General features: G+C 36.8%; 1 protein-coding gene across 1 annotated transcript in view; it reads right to left on the bottom strand.

Moving 5' to 3' along the window:
• Positions 1 to 25769, bottom strand: part of dlc1 (DLC1 Rho GTPase activating protein) — a 112310-nt gene that overhangs the window by 56017 nt on the left and 30524 nt on the right. Inside the window, exon 6 of the mRNA XM_039674679.2 lies at positions 16973 to 17006. Coding sequence (XP_039530613.2) covers positions 16973 to 17006 — 34 coding nt within the window. The remainder of the gene's footprint in view (positions 1 to 16972; positions 17007 to 25769) is intronic.

Below are 25769 nucleotides of genomic sequence, written 5' to 3'. Positions count from 1 at the left end.
GAGGGGAAGGTCAGCAAGGTTGATTTATGAAAGACATTTTTTAAAGCTAACACTTTTTTCTCAGATGCTGGCTACCTTGTTTGAGTGTGTTTGTGTTTGCTCAGCACCATTAACTCGGCTAGGCAGCTCTGAACGTTCTGTACAGATACTCCAGCGCATGAACCAACCCGGTCTCATCCCAAGACGTCATATAACTGACGTTTTGGGACGTCTTTTGACCATACGTCAATATTCGCCTTTTTAGGGCCCCCTTAAACGTCGGTAGATGAGGTTATGGGATCCTAACTCTACCCCATACCTAAACCTAACCCGTCACCTAACTGACGTTAAAGGTAAACCGTCAGTTGTATGACGGCCCGGGATCGCCATCTACCGACGTTTAAGGGGGCCCTAAAAAGGCGGATATTGACGTATGGTCAAAATACGTCCCAAAACGTCAGTTATATGACTTTTTGGGATGAGACTGTGTTACATGAACACATCCTCCAGGTTTTATCACTCGCAAATGAGATGGAAAACAGGGAACATATGTTGACCGGCAGGTAGTACACCCAAATGCAATGATGGTCCTTAGACTTCCACAGAAGATTTGGAATATTTAGAACACTTCTATTATTGATTGATATTAGGTTGTGAAGAGAGTTTCAACCAGTATAACATTATCCAATATTAGGTTATTTCAACACATTCTCATCCCAAGGCATCATACTAACACTTTTAGCAATGCGTATACATCCAACGCACATGGTACCCTTTAGCATCAATATAACACGCTTCGGTTATGGGTAGGTTTTGGTCTGGGGTAGTGTTAGGGTTAGACCAACCCGATCTCACGGGAATTCGTACGAATTTTACGAGGTGGCTAATTCGTAACAATTTGTACGACCTCACTCGTACGAATTAGTACGATTTAGCTAAATCGTACATATTTTACGAATTAGCCAATTCGTATGAATTCGTACGAATGACCTACCCCTGACCCCGCCCCTAAACATAACCGTCACGTGGGTTTAGACAAATCGTACAAATTTGTACGAGTGAGGTCGTATGAATTAGTACGAATTAGCCACTTTTGAATCACTCGTACGAATTCGTACGAATTGGTCGTGAGATAGGGTAGGTTAGACCACTTCTGCCCCATATATATCTGCAACACATTCTCATCCCAAGACGTCATATAACTGACGCGTTTGATACGTCAACATCCATCGTTTTAGGGTACCCTTTAACGTCAGTTAGATGACGATACTAGGGCGTCATCCAACTGACGCTTTACCTTTAGCGTCAGTTAGATGATGTGGGTAGGTTTAGGTCTGGAGTAGGGTTAGGATTAGATAGCGTCATCTAACTGGTACCCTAAAACGTCGGGTGTTGACGTATGGTCAAAAGCGTCAGTTATATGACGTATTGGGATGAGAATGGGCTGGTTATTTTTGGGAAAGAAAACATGTGAAAGTTATTTAACACCAACAGCAAAAAAAAAAAAAAAAAAAAAAATATATATATATATATATATATATATATATACATATATAATTTGTCGACTTTTGTCGAAAAAAGAAAAAATACTGATTTTGTTTGTTAAAATGAAGCTGACATGATCGGTTGCACAGACATTTCCACACACAAAATAAACCCATATCCGTGGATAGTTTGTAAGCCCACACTTTTAAATAAACCATTAGACCACACTGCTACTGGTTATGAAAATTTTAGTGTTTTCTGCATCCAGGGTGGGTTTCAAGATTGTCTTGTAGTTTCTTTTTTATTTTATTTATTTATTTTTTTGATAACAAATAAATAAATAATAACCCTACCTTACTCAATGATGGCTCACTGTCTGACATATTTAATTCATGAGAAAGTGAAGTGCATTCATTCTAGCAGACTAAGTCTTGGAGAAGCACTATAGACCAAACCTTAGATCCACACATACTGTATAAAACCATAAAAAGGTTAATCAATCTATCTCCATCCCTCTCATGCTCTCAAACAATAAATCACTTACAGTATGATTTCCCGGCAATAGTCAGCCATCTTTAAAGCACTTCAATAATGACACAGCATTTCCTGTCTTCTCCAGAGTTCATAACTGACTATCAGGTGTCATATTCATAATGGATTGAATCACTAAGGTATTTTAAATATCAGTACTTTATGGATAAGAGATAACTAAAAAATGCACTACGACCTACAAAAGGAATCAAGTAGGCTACAAACCACTTTTAAGTCATGACATCACATTTCAATGATGCTAAAGTGGAACATTTGGTCACACTTTATACTATGTGCTTTCATAAACAATGTGTAATGTACTTATCAGTGTTGTAGTCGAGACCACCTCACTCGAGTCCGAGTCGACACCGAGACCAGAGAGAGTCGAGTCCGAGTCAAGACCGAGTCCATAGAGAGTCGAGTCCGAGACCAGAGACGGTCGAGTCCGAGTCGAGACCGAGACCAGTGAGGGTTGATTACGTAATTTACTTTTATTTACTTAGAGAAATCCTTTTTTTTTTTTTTTTTTTTTTTTTTTTTATACTGAATTTACTTAGAGTTTAAAAAATATGATCAGTTTAGGGTAAAAAGGCCACATAGTAGGTGGTGTTAAAAGTAATTTTATTACAATTTGTCATGCGCAGTTGCGCACTAGAAAATCACCAATCACTGGGCGTGTCAATCAATTTAAAGAAATATTTTATTAACATACATTAATAATCATGATAAATATTTTTAATTGAACTCGAGTGGACTCGGGAATAATTCCGAGTCCTAAAAAAAAAATGTTCGAGTACGAGTCAATTCCGAGTCCAAATGGACACGAGTCCATGACAAGACCAAGACCATTAAAATATGGTCTCCGAGTCTCGAGTATTACAACACTGGTACTTATTGTATTCACGTTGCATTGCCAAACAATTTTGTTGCTATTGAGGTGGGATACAGGGAAGGTTAGGGACAGGTCAGTGGTATGGCTATAGTTTAAGGGTGGGTTAATGTGTAAGGGAATCGTAATTAAAGAAGTAGTAATATGTATGTACACTGTAAGAGTGTCGCATGTTATTACACAGTAATTAAAGATGCTTAATATATAGTGGGAGCAAAAATATTCAATGCAAAACCATGTTTTTGTTTTTGTTTTGTTTTTTTTTGGAAACAGTCAAGTCAATTTTATTTATATAGCGCTTTTTACAATACAGATTGTACAAAAGCAGCTTCACAGAGATAACATGAAAATAATGCAACAAAGTTGCATCATCATCCACCTTAAGTAAGGCAGATCATAGTATTCTCCGAGGTATCATGCTATATGAATGCCGTAATCATTCAGTACAATCGTAAATTAGATTTCCCTATCTGACATTATGGTACCATCATTACGTTTTGGTGAGGTCAAATACACGTCCACCACTACTAGCATCATGACGATGCCATATTCGTCCTTAGAAACATTAATCGCTCCTTCCACATTTTGCACATCCACATCCACTCACACGCTCACCTGTCAGCCTCTGGTCTCGTGTGTTTCCGTTAAACAGATCCAGAGCCCTGCAGGTGGAGTATCTGATGTGTTCACTCAAAGATCTCTGCATAAGCCGCAGTCGCATGGACCTCGACATCTTCTCCTGTGCTCTTGCAGTTCTGAATCCTTGTCCTCCTTCACCTCTCTCCCAGATCTGTCGTTCTCTACTCAGTCCATTTTCTATGTCCGGTTATGCGTGCGGTGCTGCAGAGTGCATTAGGGAGTTCCCACTGCAATGCTCTCACATTTAGTCAGTGTGTGTGTGTGTGTGTGTGTGTGTGTGTGTGTGTGTGTGTGTGTGTGTGTGTGTGTGTGTGTGTGTATAGGACAGAGTGCTTTTAGACTCAGGCCTCAGTGCCTCCGCAGTGTGAATTTTTCAAAGTCACATTTGTGTAATTTAAGTGCACTCGCTCTCTTTGTGTGTCCTTCAAGCTGCTACTTGTCTTCATGTTGTCAGTTTGCATTCGGAAACCTCTAAGTGGCTGTATGTGGAGGCAAAATGTGCGTCATTTGAATTCATCGTAGCGCATTCATTCATTCTGCTTGAGCAAGCATGTACTCTTACATGAGAGGAATCCACAAACAATCATCCCACGCTAAGATTACACATGCAACCAAAAAGAAGCAGGTGTTGCACATTGACACGAACCAACACACATTTTGTTACTATATAGCTTTAAGGTACATTAAAGATAGGAAACAGTTTCCTGCTCTAAAGCATAATACATTTATATATTCAATACATCACGTTTTTTCCCTCTAACTGAGGACACAACATAGACTCGTACTGTATAAAGCTAATCAAGCTAGTTTTGTTTTATATAAAACTGATTGTTACAATATAATTCCAGTAGAATACAATCTAGAAATATCACTGCGTAATATTAAAGGGTTAGTTCACCCAAAAATGAAAATTAATTCATTAATTACTCACCCCCATGCTGTACCAACCCCGTAAGACCTTCGTTCGTCTTCGGAACACAAATGAAGATATTTTTGATTAAATTTGAGAGCTGTATAACTACCACATTGGCTCCTAAGGGACTGCCTCTTGACGGCCCAGAAAGTCAATGAAGAAAATGTTTAAATATCCCAAGTGACTACCGTGGCTCAACTATATGTTTATCAAGCGACGTGAATACTTTTTGTGCGAAAAAACAAACAAAAATAACAAGTTTATTCGACTATTTCTTTTCTTCCTTGTAGGCCAGAACGAGAATTCCTTAGATTTCCACGACGCATGCGCGAGATTTGCGATCTGCTTACACCAGCTTACACCAGTTAGATCGCAATTCTCGCGCATGCGTCATGGAAATCTATAAGGAAGTCTCGTTCTGGCCTACAAGAAAGAAAGGAAATAGTCGAATAAACTCGTTATTTTTGTTTGTTTTTTCGCACAAAAAGCATCCGCGTCGCTTGATAAACATATAGTTGAGCCACGGTAGTCACTTGGGATATTTAAACATTTTCTTCATTGACTTTTTGGGCCGTCAAGAGGCAGTCCCTTAGGAGCCAATGTGGTAGTTATACAGCTCTCAAATTTAATCAAAAATATCTTCATTTGTGTTCCGAAGACGAACGAAGGTCTTACGGGGTTGGTACAGCATGGGGGTGAGTAATTAATGACTTAATTTTCATTTTGGGGTGAACTAACCCTTTAAGTCTGGTTTAACAACATCTGATTACAATTTTGTTAATTTAGGTAAATCCACACATTTCAAGCACTGCCAGGCTCCAAATGGAAGTTCCTAGTTATGTAACAGTACAAATGAACTGGACTAAGCCTGCAAAACAATGTTGTTTTGCATGGCTGAACTATTAGTAGATGCACGCGCCTCTTTGGACAGCTTATGCTGTTGTAGCAGTAAACACAATAAAACAAATATAATACAATATACAGAGGAATAATTTGCAGGTTTAATTATTTGAGTTCACATTCACAATCAACATGCACTCATTCAGAACTGTCCTTGTGATTTATTCTTCATGGAATAAGGATTCATTTACGGTAACTTATCTTATATAGTTTAATAATTAAGTTTACAATGTCAAAGGAATTAAAACAGTCATTTTTTTTTTTAAATTAAATATAACACTGGTTAGCAGAATGCTGTTAAAAAACACAAACTTTGCTTCAATCTACAGAGGCTACATTCAATATTGATTAATCTTTAAATATTACAAATTTCAAAAATTGAACATAAACAAACAAAAGCAATATTGACCTATAATTTACTAATACATATTTGTGAAGATTTTGTTGTTGTTGTTGTTGTTTTTTTTTTGTCAATAATGAACTGGACAGTTTGAATTGATTCACACAAATTAATCATACTTAACAACAACAACAGTATTTTTAATACTAAAAAATGCTGGGTTGTTTTAACCCAACTTTGGGTCAAATATGGACAAAATCAGCCATTGGGTTAATTTCTTTTATTTAAAATTAAAATGGGTTTTTCCATTTTTCCAGTGTAGCAGAAGGCATGTGATCTCTCTGTGTGTGTGTTGGGGTGTGAAATGACTGGGTTTATGAGCATTCAAAGAGAGTTGATAATTGAAGATAATAATAGCAACTGCGTGTTTACAATACTTTGCCAAAAGGACGTAAATTTGGGATTAGTGCTTTTGCATTCCCAGTAATGCACCACTGAAGCGAGCGATGAGGGCTAATTGGCCAGCTAAGAGTCGCACTACAATGGATGCTTAATAATAGTACACACACACACACACACACACACACACACACACACACACACACACACACACTAATTTACTTTATGACCTCTGAAGAAAAGCTAAAGGAGATAAGCTTAATTTCTTCCTCTCTTTTCCACTCAAAAATAGACGTTTCAATCATTAAAACTTGCACACAGCAACATGGTGTAAAATAAATAACAACACTTCTAAATGGAAATCTGGAAATGACCCCAAACAATTAGTTAAAACAAATGCATAAGGAATTTAAAGTTATTTGCAAATATACAATATGTTTAACACAAAGTGTGCACATCTAATGTGCAAAAAGCTCAACAAGAGTGCTCAACAAAAAGAAATTTGCCTAATGAAGCATGGTGAGAACATGAAATAAATATTTTTCTATTTTTTTAATCTGTCATATGTAGCAATTGTCCTTCCTACAAACATACAAGAGGTAAAAACAACTGGGGACAAAATATTTATTTTGCTTACAAATATATATATTTGGAAGTTGGAAGTGCCATTGGAAAGCATTTCAAAATTTTAAAAGGTTTTTAGATTAAGAGATTTTAAGAATATACAATTATTATTATCATTTAATTAAAGGGATAGTTCACTTTGAAATGAATTTTTGATATGTTTTAGCTTACCTTAAGGGCATCCAACATGTAGGTGTCATTGTTTCCACAGTATTTTCAATTTTGATATATTAGGTCGTTTCGTGTCTTAGGCCATCAATAATTACATTTACGAGTCATTAAATAATGTTTAATTTGGACTTCTCTGTGCATGCTCTTTGAGGTGGACCCCATATACCTCCATTATATGACTAACAGACAAGAACGGTTTGACCTAAAAATATCAAAATTGAAAATACTGTGGAAACAAAAACACCTACATATTGGATGCCCTTGAGTTAAGCTAAAACATGTCAAAAATTCATTTCAAAGTGAATAATCCCTTTAAAAACAAAACACTCATTCACTTACTTTTAGTTATCAGCATAATTCACGAAGAGCAAGATCTAAATTTGTCAAGTTTTTCAAATAGAGAACATGAATGCACACATTTAAACCTCACCCTCACAATCTAATTTACAACAGATATACCAAGATGTCTGCCCATGTGTAATGTTAGAAGTCTGGAAACACTTTGTCCTACTTTCAGAGCCCTAGCAGAGTTTTGTACTCAATCACTTACACAAATAAGACACACACACATACACGTTTTTGGGACTCATCCAATCTCTTTCATTCATCTCTTCTGAAAATTCCATTCCTGGAGTGATTGCATCAATAAGATGAAAAGTTCATCTCATTAGCCTCGTTTCCATCCACTTTTTGCGCTGTTATGTTATCGACAAAGTGAATATGCGGAAAAAAAAAAATACGAAATTTGCCGTCTCCTGACTGTTTCCATTCAATTGACCTTTTACCGATGATTGTGTGCGTGATGACGTCACGAATGACGAAAGCGATTTGTCGCATATGTTTTGGTGTATCGCAAAAAAAAAAGTGACTTCAGCCGTTTCCATAAACATTTTTATTTATTTATTTATTTTTTATCGCAAATTATACCTTTTGAGGTTCCAGTCAGCACACCCTCAACACCAAAACAAACAAACAAGAAAATGGAGAGAGTATTCAGGCAGTTAATTGAAATTTGCCAACTTACTGTCATTTCAATTAACAGTTACACAAATAATTGCAAGTGTCCGAAATATCAGAAGACGACGGCAGAATGAAGCAGTTGCTCATCTGATAGGGCTCGAAAACTACCCTTATTATGCGACGAAGCCCAAGCGTCTGGGAGAGACCACGCAATAAGGCGTTCTGGGAGGAAGTTGTGGAGAGACACTTTACAGAAAGTCTCTGGGTGCAACATTTTAGAATGACACGGCCGACGTTTGAGATGCTGTGTGGATTCATTGGTCCTGATGTTGCGCCTACCCCAGGTTGCCACCGACCACCGGTTCCAACACGAAAGCGGATTGCCATTGCCCTCTACAAGCTGGCAACCTGCGCCGAGTATAGAGTGGTAGGCGAAACTTTCGGGGTTAGATTTCTCTGTCGTTTCCCGTCAAAAATACATGTTATATCATTTCCTTCCATTAAATGGAGAAAATAACGAGTCTCCTCATCTGTCCACGAAAACCGCTCCCGAGTCCGCCATAGTGTTTGTTGTGACGACGACTGCACCTTGCGCGTGAGGAAATTATCACGTGACACCACATTTTTTTGCGTGAAAGCCCTTTTTCTCGACAAAAAGTGTTTCCAAACTCGTTTTTCGCGACATTTAAAATATCGACATAACATTTATGCGCTAAAGTTAAACGGAAAAGGATTGTGTCGACATTTGCAAAAAAAAATCGATAATTGGCGTTTCCATCAGCTATATCGGTAAACATTTTGATGCGCAAAACCTTTTTTCGCAAAAAAACCCTTGGATGGAAACCTGGCTATTGTTAGTGAACGAGGAGCCTGTGTTGTCATCTGAGAAGAACAAATAGCTCGCTCTGGCTAGCACTCTAGAAGGGTAATCAATGTGTCTATCTTTCTTTCGCTCTCTGTCACACCTAAGACACTGTTACAGAAGCGATATTAGGGTGATGCTATTAAGACGGAAAGAGACACATACATAATAAGCAAAATAAAGCTGGTGGATCATCATGACATTGTGTAGCAGCCAAAATACTCAGACTGATGCTGATACTCTTAAAAGAGGATTACCTGTACACACAATGACCTATAAACACAAAACAATGGGGAACAAGTTCAAGAGGTAACATCGTCAACAGATTTTTTAAAGTCCCCACCCAAACACAGCGACAAGCAAACAAGCTGACATAAAAAAAGTAAAAAATAAAAACCATAAAAAAAAACTAAAAAAAAAACAAAAACAAACTGTGGTCACATCATAAGATCCCTGCTGATTATTGTGCTGTTGAGTCATGGGACAGAGATTGCTCAAGGCCCACATATGGGGCTAAAAGTGATCTTTACAGAAATCTGAAAACCTCATATCCTGTACTACAAAAACTGCTCATCCCATCAATGCACAATGCAGAACTGACAGTTTCCTGTCCAGCAGGCCTATATCTTACCACAGCCAGGGAATGACCCTGGGAATGGGCAAATGGGAATTACCAGAGACATCCACTAAAAGATGATTCTCAGTGATTCAATACTACACAGAAATACCCGGAAAAAGAAACATTTCTACCTATGGCAGAAAAAATAATGAAGGTTTTGTTATATGAAGGTCACATTCAAACTGCCTTGGGAACTTTTTATCAGGTCTTTACCATTTATACATCAATATCAAGTGGCTTTTATATATTTATTTATTCTTACATAAAAACTGAAATACTACAGTTTAAATATATTATCATGTAGAAAAAGAGTGAGCTAAATATATAAACGTGGTCGTAGAAAGAAGTGAGTAATTAAATTAAAAAAAAAAAAAAAAAAGATTTGTAATGTAATTTCCATTAGTGCCAATGTGAAATGACACTGGTGGAGAAAAAAAAATACATAATTTTCCTGGACAGGAAAGCATTAGTTTGTAAAAACTCCTCCAACAGAACGTCAGTCTTCAAACAGGTGCTTTCCGAAAGGAAAACAGCACAGGGATTGTAAGTGTACATTCTTCAAATTTGAACAGCTCAGTCTACTGGTTCTCTAATAGGGCAAGAAAGCAGTAAAACAGAGAAGTCTGGGAGTCAAAGGACGCAGCAGGAAGTGGAGAAGTAGAATAAAAGCAGGGGGGTTTAGCAGTGGAAAGAGGTTTGGGACATATTAAAAGAGATGAAGTGACCAAGAATGTACTCTCGCTCAAACACTAAGTCTATTTACCAATAACTCAAAGCCAATAAAACTGTGTGGGAAATAAAAGGCTTGGATTGTAAGGGCATTAAGTTCTTACAATCAAATAAGCATGACAGACAAGCCTAAGAACACATTAGCTCCACAATTCAGACTCTCATTAATGCTTTGCTACTATTGCCTCTGGACATGAAGATGACAAACATGAGATCAGGATGGGATCTGTTCAGGGAAGAGGGTTGATTGGTGTCAGTTCTACCCCATCTCACGACCAATTCGTACGAATTCGTACGATTGATTCAAAAGTGGCTAATCCGTACAAATTCATACGACCTCACTCGTACGAATTTGTACGATTTGTCTAAACCCACGTGATGGTTATGTTTAGGGGCGGGGTCAGGGGTAGGTCATTCGTACAAATTCATACGAATTGGCTAATTCGTAAATTATGTACGATTTAGCAAAATCGGACTAATTCGTACGAGTGAGATCGCACAAATTGTTACGAATTTTCCACCTCTGAAAATTCGTATGAATTCCCGTGAGATCGGGTTGGTCAGTTGGGTTCTTTCATGTGAAACCGTCTCAGAAAATTGGCATTGAAATGTATTTGAATCGCTGGATAGATAAGGACTCAGTATAGTTTTTCTTTTTTTTAGGTGATTCAGTGAATCACAGGTTAGACTAAGATCCTCTCATGTTTGACAGAATTTATTGGGTTGTTTATAGCTGGGGTACACATTTCTGTCACGCCACTGCAAATAATCGGCCTCGGACAACAATGTGCAAATTTGTGATGTTATCAAAAATGAAATTATTTAAATGCAGTTAACGAACATATTAGTTCAGCAATAAACCATGCAGACAACTCTAGAGAGATAACATGATTGATATCTTTATGGAATATGCCATTATTTACAATGCAAAACAACAACCAGAAATATGGGTTCAGAACAACCTGAGGGTGAGTAAATAATGATGAAATATCTCTTTAAGTAAACCTGATATTAAGAATGAAAACCAGGAGAGAGAGAAGAGAGAAGAGATACAAGATAGAGATAACAAAACACCAGTTCTGTGTGACAGGAAACGCAGGTAGATAATCAAGACCTATATGCAGACGAGGAAACCCATCCAAGAGATTTAACAATAACAATCCCAAAAAAGAAAAGGAAAGGAAATTACTTTTCTCAGAAAGTGACTCAACAACTTCCTCTTTCCAGGCATACTTATAGCCTCTCGAAATGATGCCACCGTAGCAATATATCTTAATCATCCAGATGGGAAAACTTGACGACTTAAGTGGAATTTCCCAGGGTTATACAGACAAAGATAATATCCTAGGATCATAGGTCCAGTAAGTGGACTATTGATTAAACATGCAAGCTTACGGAATATGACGTCCATTAAAGGCACAATGTCAAATCTATGATAAAAATATCCAAACAATGTTATATGTTGTTGTCTTGTGTACTTACATTATCCCACATTTCCAAAAATGTTTAAATCCAGAGAAATCTGCTATTTTGAGCAGTGTAACGGCCCATGTCATTGCATCACCTGTCAATGGCGTCATATCCGTATTACCCACGATTTCTGGTTTTACTTCCTAGACGCTTAAATATATCATGTGTTTTATTAGACAGGCGAGGTTCTGTTTGGATACATTTACCCACAGATGAAAACTCTCATTGTTATATAGCTCAACAACGACTTACTGTTTAAATCTTTTGTTTTACTTAAAGGACAAGTTCAGTATTTTACAATTAAAGCCCTGTTTTAAGATTGTTTCTGATGAAATAGAATGGTTAAGATTGTCTGTCCTGAGAATTTTTAGATTCTGTGGTAGCACCCCCACACCTCTTCAATGGTAGGTGCACAGGAACTGTAATACATAGCTAATCCATGAACATGATTCGAGTCCCGTCAGATTGCTTTCCATCTGATATGGAGGTGAAGATGACAACTCCCATGATTCCACGCTAATTAACAGCATTAACAAGCTACCCATTTGTTATTGTTTTGAATAAGCAACATCTGGCGACGAAACTTACATACTGTGCCTTTATGTAAGTAATAAGTATAAGTAATAAGTAGAGTCATAAAAGCTTCCTTCATGTACACATGTGCTGCAGTCTGTGTTCTCTCTTCAACTGAGCAAATAAAAGGTCAGGCTGTACCATTTCAACTGATGAATGCCGGAAATTGTAAGTGCTGATGTTTTCCCCTTTTAATATTAGACAAAGCAGAAATCTTTTTCTGATGACCCTCCACCCTTAAAAGCAATCTATGAAAATTAAATGCGTTCTTCCTGAATGCCTAGAAATTAAATTATAGGTTGTTAAGTTTCAAAAGGGTCCATTAAAATTATATAACCATCCATTGTTTAAATATATTAAATAATAATATAATAACAGTCGAGACTCGAGATTCGAGAATCAAACTTATTTTCCAGCTCTTTTCCATCTTCTAGCAGAATGTCAAAACCAATACAAATCCTTAACGACAATGTGAAGTTGTATTGGGCATATTCTTGAACCACATACAGATTAGGGATGGGTCACACAAAATGTGTTTTTTATTATGTAGCCTATAAAGGAAAATAATAATAATAATGAAAAAAATAAAACCCCAGCTTATTATGAGAAGTAGAGGAATTTCATGACACAACTTTTCCAATAAGGTTAAAACAAGCAGCAAAATATTTATATGACATTATGTTTTATCAATATATATTTTTAAATATGATACTGTTCAATTAGTCAATAAGTCTTGTGCTCACCAAGGTTGCATTTATTTTATCAAAAATACAATTAAAACAGTAATATCGTGAAATAATATTACAATTTTAATGTCACAGTTTTATATTTTAATATATGTTTAAAGTATAATTTATTTATTTGATGGCACTCCAGTCTTACTCCTTTCTTTAGTTTCAAATGAACTTTCAGAAATGCTGTTTTGGTGAATTAATATAATACATACAGTACATAATTTAATATAATACAATGTAAAATGTATTATATAAGAATAATTAGGTCCCTGAATTTTGTTGTTCTCCAAACGGTTTTTGAACACAGGAGAACGAGTCTTGTGGGAATGACAGTCAATTGAAACCAGCCTATGGGCTTCCTTAGTTCAGTTGTGCAGGCATACAATCATTATTTCAGAAAATATCTAGTGGTGCTCATTTCTACATAGACCTTTATACACTGTAAAAAATATTTTCAAGATTTGTTATCACAACATATTTTCTTTTGTCAAATCAACTTTATAATAATTTATTTAGTTGAGAACTTATTATTTTGAGTTTCTGATGGTTAAATTAATCTACTTCATTGTATTAACACACTTTTTCCAGTTCAATCAACTTAAAATTTTAAGACAACCCAGGTTACTTACTTTTTTAAGTTAAACCAACAATATTTTTTTACAGTGTAATCACAACATTTTTTTCTTTTGTCAAATCAACTTAAATAATTTATTTAGTTCAGATAACATATAATTTTGAGTTTCTGATGGTTAAATTAATCTTAATTGAATTGAAACCAGTTCAATGAACTTAAAATTTTAAGGCAACCAGGTTACTTACTTTTTTAAGTTAAACCAACAATATTTTTTTACAGTATACTTTCATTGCTACCTCAAGCCATTTTTCATTCACACTCTGCAATTTTCAAGCCATGAGATATGTGTATGTACTGTAGTTGCTGCTTGTGTGTGTGTGCAGTCATGGATTTGAGGTAACTGGTTGGAAGAAGTGTCAAGCTGGATGTGGCTAATCCCAGAACTCACCATTTCCCAAGCACTCTGTTCAAATTTCCCCCCTTTTCTCCCCTTTCTTCACAGAGACTTTCTTCCCAACCTGTACCTTGACTGACCTGGCTCTACCCAGCTGGGGCTCGACCCCAGATGCAGGTGAGGGAGAGAGATCAGAAGTGAGCAATAGACCCATTGTTCAGGACCCAGAGCCTGAGCCGTGACAGGGGGGAATGGGTGCGATAGGGGTAGGAATGCTCTAGGATGAACGCACATCAAAGAATTACAGGCAAAAAGCCGGAGAGGGAGGCGTTCTGCGGACATGATTACAGGTACCGAACTCATTGGAGATAAGAAAGAAAGAGAGGTCGTTGTTGCGCTTGATAGGCACAGACGTGAGATCAGTTTTGTAGTTTCACTTATTAATGGCAGATGTTAGCGAGAATGCGGAGGCCTGATCCCAGATCAGCATTACATGGATTACAATCAAGGTATGAGGGAGCAAAGGCTTTCCAAACCACCAACTGTGTTTTTCATTTCCTCTGCTGCCCTTCTATGGGAAAGAAAAGCCAAACTGTAATGTTTTATATTATCCTCAACTCACAGACCATCACCTGCCTAGAAACATGTATGTGGTACCATTAAAACATTTTTGGTATAAGATCAGTCTAGTCTAGATAATGCAATCAGCAGATTACACTATCCTTTACACTACAAAAGGATAAAGATGCCATCACAAGGTTAAAAACCTAAATCCTCCAGCCACATGCATTTGTCAACACTAAAGCAATGAAAAGTAAAGACCTCAGCAAAGAAACTTGAGCACACAATGATGCCCCAAATACCCCTTATAACGGCCCTGAATGCAAACTACAGTAACAATGTCAGACTTTCATGGCCATGGAGCTTGTGTTAGATAACAGGAACTTCTTCACTCACACAAACACACAAAACATTTGCAAACACACAGTCAAAATCACTGCTGCTGGAGTTTCAGTGCATTAGCCCAGTCTGGAAAGGGATAGTACAGTAAGATGGGACGCCTAGATGGGTATCAGTTTCCTTGCACAACATAAATACTGTTTGCTCCAGTGTTGTGACCCAAAAGTCATCGCCATAACAACCCGGAAATGAACCATGTATGCTCTTCATCTTGGGGGCAAGGTTTGCGTGATGTAACCAGGCTGTGCACCCCACATTCCTGGCCTGATACAGAGAAGCTTTGATGTGCTTTGAAACAGGGGGCCATTGTGCAAAAATCTGGCCTGCATTTTATCATCCATCACACACCAGAATACCAAGCCGTAGAGCCACAGGGGGTCATTACATAACGCAAAATAGCCTACACACAAATCCGGGAGCTCTCAAAATTCAGAGCTTGCTAGTGATATCAATAAGATCTACACCACCAAAATATGCCAGACCCTGGGAAATGCATGATGCAATGTCTTTTCATCCCTTTGTCTCCATTGCACACCACTATGAGTAATTTGAACGACAGACAGTCTCCAGCTCCTGTTGCTTTCTGGTATTGATTCCAGGGAGACACAGAGGTCAAAGCAGAATGATCTCTTATGGTTCGTCTGGTGTCTGGTCAACTTGATTGTTGATTGACCAGAGGTTTCCAACCCACACTTTGGATATACATGCATCACTGGAGATTTCTGAAAGTCGTTTTCAGCAATCTCAATTATGTACGTATGTATGTGTATTCGTGTATTTGTTTATGTATGTATGTATGTATGTATGTACACATGTGCTTATTTTTATATTTATTTATTACAAAAAGAGGTCTGCTTTCGGCTAGCATTTATGGTATCCTAAATACAAACAGTTAAATAATATTTTCATATATACGTTTTGGAAAATTTCTCAACATTAATGCTTTATTGTAAATGATGCACACACATATCCATCCATCCATCCATCCATCCATCCATCCATCCATCCATCCATCTATCGTGAATGTCCAAAGTCATTTCTGACTCTGGTGCTATTACATTTAATATGACAATTAAAAGTCTCAATGTTAGATTATGGTGTGTTTGGTAAAGAGCATAGCAGCATTGATGTAACTGAAACATCTTTTAGTTAACAAAAAGTACACAACAAATGACAACTGTTAAGTAACAGTTGATATATAGTAGTCAGCGGACATCAAATGACCACATGAGCAGCAGAAAACAGCAATCTTTTAATAGCTAGTATGCTACATTTGTCCTTAGCCTGAGGGTGAGACCATCAAAATGCTTTGCCCCATCAAAGCATCTCTTTTACCCAGCAAATGGTCATGCATCCATAAAGGAACAAAGAGGATATATATATCACTCTTGTAATAATCTTAAATCATTTCCAGATACATCTACAGGTCTCTGTTCAGATAGTCTAACTGAATAACATCTGCTAGTGCTTTAGACAGTTCCAGTGCTACCAGTTCACATTTTTTGGCGGGAAAGCAAGGTTGTACTTGACTTGGATATACAAAATCTGATAAACGTTTTTCATAACCTTTAATACGATTTTCAATTTGATACATTGTCAAGAAACAAATATTGAAAACATTAACTGAATATCCTAATATTGGAAACAGCCATATATAACATTATCATATCATATCATATTCTTTCTTTCTTTTTTAACAGTTTTGATTTCCATTCTGTATACATTTTTCTCTATACATTCTGTATACATCTTCACAAACATAAGGATTTCGACACAGAGAAAGACTTGCATTTTTTTGGTTAGCCATATTTATTTGAACCCAAATACACGGATACGCACCAGATACAGGTCAGCAGCGACCTCCGTCACCAGCATCACTGAACACGGATCGACAACAGATCCGGAAGACAATACAATGCTGAATTAAGCTGTAGTTTTTGTTATTTTTGGACCAAAATGTATTTTCGATGCTTCAAAAAATTCGAACTAACCCACTGATGTCATATGAACTACTTTGATGATGTAGGACATCATACCGTACATACATTTTCAATGGAGGGAGAAAAAACTCTCAGACTAAATCTAAAATATCTTAAACTGTGTTCCGAAGATGAATTGAGGTCTTACAGGCTTGGGACGACATGAGGTTGAGTCATTAATGTCATAATTTTGATTTTTGAGAAAACTAACTGGGCTATGATAATAAAACGAGATGATGTGGACTTACCTGCTCTGTCTTTCTCAGAAAGTACAGCCGAGGTCTGAAAGAAAGTAAATGAAGAAAAAATTATATTTTGCAAATGACAAGGAAATACAATAAGTAGATAAAAAATAATAAAAGTAGATAAAAAGTAGATAAATAAAAAATAGTTCACCCAAAAATAATGTACTAATTTATTCCAAACCTGTATGAATTTCTTCTATTTTTTTCCAGGCTGAACACTAAAGAAGGGTAACCAAACAGATGATGGACCCATTGACTTCCATATTATAAAAAAAAAAAAAAAAAAAAAAAAATAGCATAAAAAGTCAATGGCAAATGATCTGTTTGGTGACCAATATTCTTCAAACTATCTTCTTTTGATTTTCATTTTTGGGTGAACTATCCCTTTAAATCCCTAAAATACATTTTATCATGTCTGAATGTTAGCAGATTTGAAATTCTTGAAATGGAATTCAGATAATGTTTTATGAATTCATATTTCACTTTTCATCAGGATCCAGGAAGGACCAATACAACAGTTCAGTTTCCCAATATAACTCTATAAAGATAGTTTCCATTTCAAACCAAGCCAGGATAAACTAGCTACCACCTGTCCCCCTGTGAGTAAAACACTGTGTGTGTTTGTGTATGTGTTCATGCCCACCAAGTGCAGCTGGCCAAGAAATGAGGCCATTTGTGTAGCCTTTTCAACCTTGAAAACACCCTCCTCCTTATGAACAAGATACAAGATACCCCACCACACACACACAAAGCTGTTTTCCTGACGGGGACCAAAAATCTCCCCACAAGGACCAGGATTTGGGATATTACCATCTTTGTGGGGACATTTTTTCCTCATAACGTAGGGTTTAACCAGGACCACACATATGCGCACAAACACACACACAGAGAGAGATAGAGAGAGAGAGAGAGAGAGAGAGAGAGAGAGAGAGAGAGAGAGAGAGAGAGAGAGAGAGAGAGAGAGAGAGAGAGAGAGAGAGAGAGAGAGAGAGAGAGAGAGAGGGAGAAAGAGAGAGAGAGAGAGAGAGAGAGAGAGAGAGAGAGAGAGAGAGAGAGAGAGAGAGACAGAGAGAGAGATGCTTACACATACACTAAAATGCCTTGATGGTCCGTTTTATCTTCATATGACTGAATGTGATTATCCATAATTGGTTAGATCATGTGTGTACTTACTGATAATGCTGATAAAAGTTTGTTTTTCAACAAGGAGGGTATGAGACAAAAAGAAACCGCTGCATAGTTTTACCATGTCGGCACGTCTCAGTGGAGAACACAAATGAAAAATACCAAAAAAAGTGTGTCTAAGTGATTATTTTAGCCCTAGAATTTTGCCTGGAAAAATGAATAATCTGCTTTGCAAAGGCAAAAATATACCTTCCAAATGTAACAGATTTGTGGATTTGGTTAATGACTTTTGTGAAGGCTCTACCTGTGTTTAAACAGAAAGTTTTGGTGGGACATATTGAAGATGCCGTGACATATTACAATATGCCATGGTTTTCCATACTATGCATGTCATGCTAGTCAAATGCAGGTGGTAGTTTGTCGTGGGACATTTTCATTGCTGAGAGCATCTGATTGGACATAAATTCGCATACCATCAATATTTTTGGTCTGTTTTCCTAGAACGAAGAGATTTTACATGTATATAGTATGCTTAAGAAAATCAAACTGCTGCATGTTTAGGGGAAAGTATTGTATTTACATAAATTGTTACAATACAGCATTGCAATTGATAGCTAAAACATATATTTTTTTATCATTTCTAAAAAAAAATAATAATAAAATATTAGATGAAAAACTCTAAAGTAAAAAAATATATATAACTTAAAATGTTGCCTTGACAACTGACTGAAATAAGTTTAAGCGGAAGTACTAAGTTAATTAGAAATATTAAAACACAAAAACTAAAGAAAATGACAAGCACAAGCAAAATGACTAAAATGTAAACTAAAATGACAACTGAAATTATAAAAATGAAATCTAATTCAAGTTATAATAAATACTACAATAATAATAATAATAATGAATAATACTACACTGCAATAATAAATAATATTGAAATAACACTGACACTAGCATGTAGATGACCTCAAAGCTAAAAGACATGGACAAAAAGCCATAAAACTATCATTTTGGTTTAACGGGGCCTCTAAATGACTCTTTCCTGAAAGAGAAACGTCTATTAATAACTGTTCCTTTGTTAGTTATTGTTCATTATTCATGTGTGTTGACTTTTTAGTCAGACAGAACAGGAATCTCTGCGGTTCCAAAGGAATGTCGGGGTCTCAGTCTCCGGGTGACCTTCATCTACAGAACTCCTGCTCTGTCCACTGACCTTTGACCTTGTGTAATCCCAAAGTCCCTGGAACAGATCATACTGACAGAAAAACCTCCATCATCTGCCTCGAAAGAGCAATGCATCCTGTTATATGAAGAATGTGGCTTTCTCCTCAAAACATCAGACCATATTCTTCTTTATCAATCTCTTCCCAGCAAGTAATAGCCATTAGAAATATAAATATAAATAGCCATTTCACAGTCTAGGTTAACTATAGACTTGATATAGTCCAGCTAAGTACCCCATTTCTAGCCAAAATAACCTTGAATTTGGTTACATCTTTTTTTTTTGCACAAAATAACTTGCGATATGTATGATATTCTATCATGTAAGCAAAGTAAACAGTGATTACAAGGTGGTTTTATTTCTTTACTCATTTCATTTCATTGTAATCTAATAGATATCTAGTCTATTCTTGGGCTATGGTTTAGACTATTAGTCTATTCAATTCTATTCACCGAAAGCCTGAATTTTCCGTTGTTTTAGTCTAGACGTCTGGGCTGTGTTTGGAGGGCTATTAAAATTGCTTGCTGTGTATCATCTGTCTTCTGTCATGTTCTATCTCTCTCCTCAATTCCTTTATTGCCCTTTGTTATCACATTGTCTTGTTTTATCTACCTTTGTTTGTTTTTTTTTGTTTTGTTTCCACATTCTTTCTCTATTGTTAACGTACCCTCATCATTGCGTCCACCCATCCTCCTCTCATGAAGCCAGATGTATGCTGGGTATTATATACATGTATGTGAGTGGTGCTAGTGGCTTATCTAAGGAGTGTTATCTAAGGAGTGATTGTGATCTTAATGGACATAGTGTACCTAAGACATTCTAAAAAATCACATATCTGTGTTTGCTTTCATGTTAGTATCGCATCTGTCCCTCTTATTCTCATTGCATGTGCATGACTACAAAGAGATGGAAACATTCTTAAAGGATTTTTTGTGTGAATAATGAGCAAATGTTTAAAGGTGAAGTGTGTAATATATATGTGGCTGCAGTGAAAACCAATGGAATTGCCAAAAAAGAATTCCTTTGCAGAAATGCAATAATTTCCTTGAACGAAGGTTGGTTGGACAAACTGATAGTCCCACGTTAAAATCTCACCATTGGCCCAAGTCATTAGCCCGTTTTATACATATAGGGCCCTATCTTGCACCCGGCACCCAATTCTGCCACTGACCAGAAAAAAACTAGTCTAAAGTCAGTGGCGGGTTGCGCGTTGTTCATATTGTTATTTTAAGCGCACATGCTTGGCCATAATGTAGCGGGTGCACAACGCGTATAAACTTTGATTCTCTCATTAACACAGATGCAGCAGTTTTTATTTTTGGAAATCATACATTGCAACAAGGAAAAATATAGGCCTAAATCTAGCTTACACATTTACCCAAATTTTTCAGGCTAATTGTAGTAATGACGGTAGGGCTGTCGCGGTAACCGCAATATTGTAGTACCGCGCTTCTGACAAGTCAACCGCAGAGGATAGCACGTAACCGCAGCAACCGCGATATTCACGTTTTTTATTTTTTATTTTTTATTTTTTTATAAGGCTATACCCTTCTTGTTTTGAACTTATGTGTATTGAATGTTAAACAAGTTCATAACGATAACAAGACTGTTTATCATGGTGATGTGTAGCCTACAGGCTTCACACAGACAGTGAATGAAAGAGATCGGCAGAGCGCGTCACGCGCTGCGCGTGCAATTACCTGCGTCTGTCTTTGAAGTCGTGAAAAGCTTGTCGTGTCAAAGGGAAGCGAAAAATTTGTCGCATCATCATTTTAACGTTCTCTTCACGGGTATTTTCCCATAAATCCGCGTCAGCAGCAGCTCTGGTCAGCATCCCACAACACAAGGAAGCCGAAATAAAATCAGTGAGTCACGCATTGAATCAATGGGTCTCTAATAAGTGAAGCATCAGCTTCAGCATTGCCTATGCGACGCATTGCTGCTCAGCTGAGCCTTGAAAAGTTGAATCTCAAAGTTAAAAATAAATAACATCTTGTTGAATCAGCTTTTTTAAACGTGTTCGTTGAATGAACGGTTCAATGACTCGCTCAAAGTCCGTTGTCATAACAATATGCGCGCTGAGTGAAAGTCTTTCAATGCGCATATACTGTAGACGCTGTTTAGTTTCGGTTACATTGGTTACTGAAAATGTCCTCGTTTTTTTCCACATCGTAAACATTATTTATATAGCAACAAAAACATATAATTATTTAAATAAATAAATAAATGGCGGTAATACCGCATATCACGCTATTGAGCCACTCAACATTACCGCAAGGGAAATTCCATAACCGCGACAGCCCTAAATGACGGATCATCTGACATCTGACAAATTAGTTTGTCCGTCAAGAACCAGAAAAAAAACAAAACAAAAAAAAAAACCTCCCATCCCCATACAATGTCACTTCTCTGTCTTTCACTGCCATGACAAGAACGTCGGTCTCCTCGGCTGTGAACCTGGTAAATTCGCCATAACAATAACAATCCGCAATGCAACATGCGCACTTACTCTTAAAGGGTATGTTGGATGACGCTCTAGTTGGTTTATTTCATGTTATGCCCAAACCACACCTATGTATAATGAAGCTATTTCAGACCAACCCCGGGCGCAAGAGCCATTTATCCCGCCGGTTAAATAGCAACAGCACCCAAGACCCGCCCAAAAAGTTACTTGTGCTTCGCGCTTGATACTTGCGTTTCAGATCGTTAAAATAGGGCCCATAGTCTTTATTGTTTGATCATCCAGTATTCCTGTCCTCACAGAATTGACCAGTATTTGTGTGAATGGTTTCTTACAGGTAAAAAGCCAGAACGCTGCTGATTACATGAAGAACAGCATATTTGTGTATTTACAATCCGATCTCACGACCAAATCGTACGAATTCGACGATTAAAAAGTGGCTAATTCGTAACAATTCATATGACCTCACTCGTACGAATTAGTATGATTTTGCTAAATCGTACATATTTTACGAATTGGCCAATTCGTATGAATTCGAACGAATGACCTACCCCTTACCCCGCCCCTAAACCTACCCATCACGTGGGTTTAGACAAATCGTACGAATTAGATACTTTTTAATCATTCGTCGAATTCGTACGAATTCGTCGTGAGATAGCGAAGGTATTTACCGGTAAAGTAATTTTGATAATTTTATTATTTTTTCATTTAATGATTTATTTGATATTTGATTGCTGTGTGAAAAGGACTATTGTTGACTATTTGGTTAACTTATAGCTTTGGCTGCGTTCACGCTATATTGTAAATCACATAAATAAAGCTCTGTATGGTTTCGAATCGCTCTTGTGGTACTTTGATATCAAACACCTATCAGTCAGCACAGCGCCACTTCAAGTCGAACACACTTTAAATTTAAATCTGCAGTAGTCAGTTGGAACAGCGGCCACATGGTACAAGTCGTAGCTCTCAAAGAGTTTACATTTTGTAATTACAAGTTTTACAAGCACGTGAAGGCTTTTTACAGTACAGAATTTTTGCGGTAATTACGTACGCACCATTTCTATCCATTAAGCTGGCATAAGAGACAGTACTGCACACTTCACTTTTATTACACCCAATTTCTGAAATGCTCAGTAGACTAAAGAGTTTTCCTCTCCTTGAAATATATTCTACCCGACAACTCTATTTTTCCATAGCTGAAGACAAATCCACCCATTGCATTCCATTCCTTTTTGATGGTGCTGATACTAAAGTCTGGATAAAGAATTGTCTTGCACCCAATCAGTCTAGGGAACACACACACAAATACACTGACACCAAAACACACACGGGGTTACTCGCACATACCTGAAAATGGTTTATCTGAATAACATAAACATAAATAGACATAATCTGTATAAAACAATGGTTCTCTGATTAATGACCTTAGCAATGTTAGCTAACAGCAAAAAAGTCACATAAACACACATGCATGCCAACACCAACACGATTGTAAAATATTGCACACAATATACCTCAATGTGCATTAAAAAGTCCACAGCCCGTCAACCATAATGTGGAATTATGCGTCTGCAAATACTATGAAACATGATGCAGTATAGAGTTAGTGTGACTGTGACCACCACAGCAACACACTCTACATTCCTCTATGTGTGGGCCTGTTGTTTTCTCAAATTCACAGAATCAACTCAAGGCCACCGACAGTGAAATGCTATTAATACTTCGGAGAAATTCTGGCATACTCAGAATTACTATATTTGAGTCAGAGCACTGTTATCATGTGCTACACCAAACACACCACCCTCATATGAGTGGGAAGATGGTTAAATGAGTTCAGAACAAAAGAACAACAATTAGGACAATGTGATAAATACATAATAGAAAGAACAGCAAAACAGACAAGCGTCACTGTTACTACCTCCCATACTTGTTCAGTGAAGTGTTCAAGTGATCAAACAAAAGATTGAAGATATATTTTAGATTGAATAAAAATATAGAACTTTAAACGTGTGTTTTAAACCATTGAGTGCGGAAAATATTGTTTACAATGTAGTAACTCTTCAGGGTCCATCACACTTGCCTGGCATCACTGGACCACCCAAGTACACAAATGTCATATGTTATGTTTCAGTCATGAGAGTGAGAGTTTTTTTTTTTTTTTTTTGGTATGTGTGTTTAAGTATGCAATCGTGTGTGCAAGTATGTGTCCCCAGTCATTATGAGGCAGGATTGGGTCACATTTTTTGGCCTGAATGGTCCCTTGGCACAGGTTGTCACGGCATTAGGGATCAGAGGTCGTATCAGGTGTCCAACAGAAAAAACAACAGGGCAGAGCACTCAAGTACTTATTTGCTATGTGTGTGTGTGTGTGTGTGTTTGTGAGAGAAAGAGATGAGATACACATTGAGCAGAAACACATTTAAACAGTTGGTAGGGTAGAATTACGTGGATTGAATGTCAGCATTCACTTAGTTATACTAGGAATATCTGAAGCCAAATATGTTGTACCCATCAACAACTAACATTAAATTCAGCCGACTTGCACTGCTTTTGAAACCAAAGAAACGTTTTTTTTAACATTAGGATAACAATATCATTTTATATAGACATTCCTTGTGAAAAATGTAATTTAGTTGCAAATTAGTACATTTAAAACATCAAATTGAAAACACACCTCAGTTAGTACTTTGCATGTGTTTTAGTATGTTATTCAACACATTAAAATAATTGTAATTCTTTTAAGTATGGCACATGGTTATAAAATATACTTTAAAGTAAAACTATTAATTTAACATTATTCCATAGTGTTCCTTTTAAAAGTCTGTGTCAAGAAATATAGTCATGCAAGTGTGCCATTTAAATACATATGTTGCATTTATTTAATTAATAGTATATTTTATGCAAGCACATTTTTTTCAAAAACAATACTTTTAAAATTTTAAGTACAGTACAAGTGCCCATTTAACAAAATTATACGTTAAACAGTTAAGACTGCTTATATTGGTATGTATTATTATGATACTGGGAAATGTATTTTTTTTTTTTTTATTGTAATTTTTAGAAAGTTTTTTTTGATAGATAGGTTTAGGGGATATAATCTACAATTTTTACAGTATAGAAATCCTTATTATAATCATTTATGGAAAATCGCCATAAAACAGAAGCGTGTGTGTGTGTTTGTGTGAGAGTGAGTGTGTGTTGAGTACAAAATATACCAGCCCCCTAGTCTGGTTAAGAATGTGCAGCTGGTGTGGGTCAGACTGGCCCACCCAAAGTCTGAGTGGGTATGTGTGTATGACCATTCTTACTACACCTTTTTTGACAGATACAAATGTGTTTATTAAAGATAAACATAATGATAAATGTACACATATTCTCTGCATGTATACACAAACCAGGTACTTTTTACTTCCGTTGCAGGTCTCAGAAGGGACCTTATTTAGTGTTTATACTTAATATTTATATACATATACATGCTGTTTGTAGAGTATGCAGACACACAGATGCTATCTATACCCCCCGAACCTCAAAATTTTTCCATAACTAATGAAGGCATTCCTGCATATGAACTGAGAAACGTGGGAAACCTACGACCCCTCTTTTTTTTTCTCTCCCTCTCCGTAGTGAGAACACCCTCTTCTTCACCCCATAATAGCTTCCATATGTTTTATGCGAACCGTTTTGTCAGGAAGTGATGTAAGTTGTCCCTCAGGGCATGTTACATGGCGTAAACTGTATCCTTAACTAAGAGATCACGGTTGACATTACAAGCTACAATCCAAGCTAAAAACATCCAGCTGCACACAGAAACGGTCCAATCGTTTCAATGGGAACTTGAGGATACAAACTTAAGTACTTGTATTTCAATCATTACCATATTGCAATATCAAAAATTGTGCAACTGTAAAAATAAAAACAATCACATGGAATGGTCTGAACAATATGACAGTTAGAGACCCACAGGAAGTAAAGGTACAGCAGTGGACAATGAT

This window comes from Pimephales promelas, chromosome 6, assembly GCF_988280905.1.
Source record: "Pimephales promelas chromosome 6, fPimPro1.hap1.1, whole genome shotgun sequence".
Taxonomy (NCBI): Eukaryota; Metazoa; Chordata; class Actinopteri; order Cypriniformes; family Leuciscidae; genus Pimephales; species Pimephales promelas.
The sequence above is the reverse complement of the archived record's forward strand: the minus strand, read 5'-3'. Positions and strand labels throughout refer to the sequence as shown.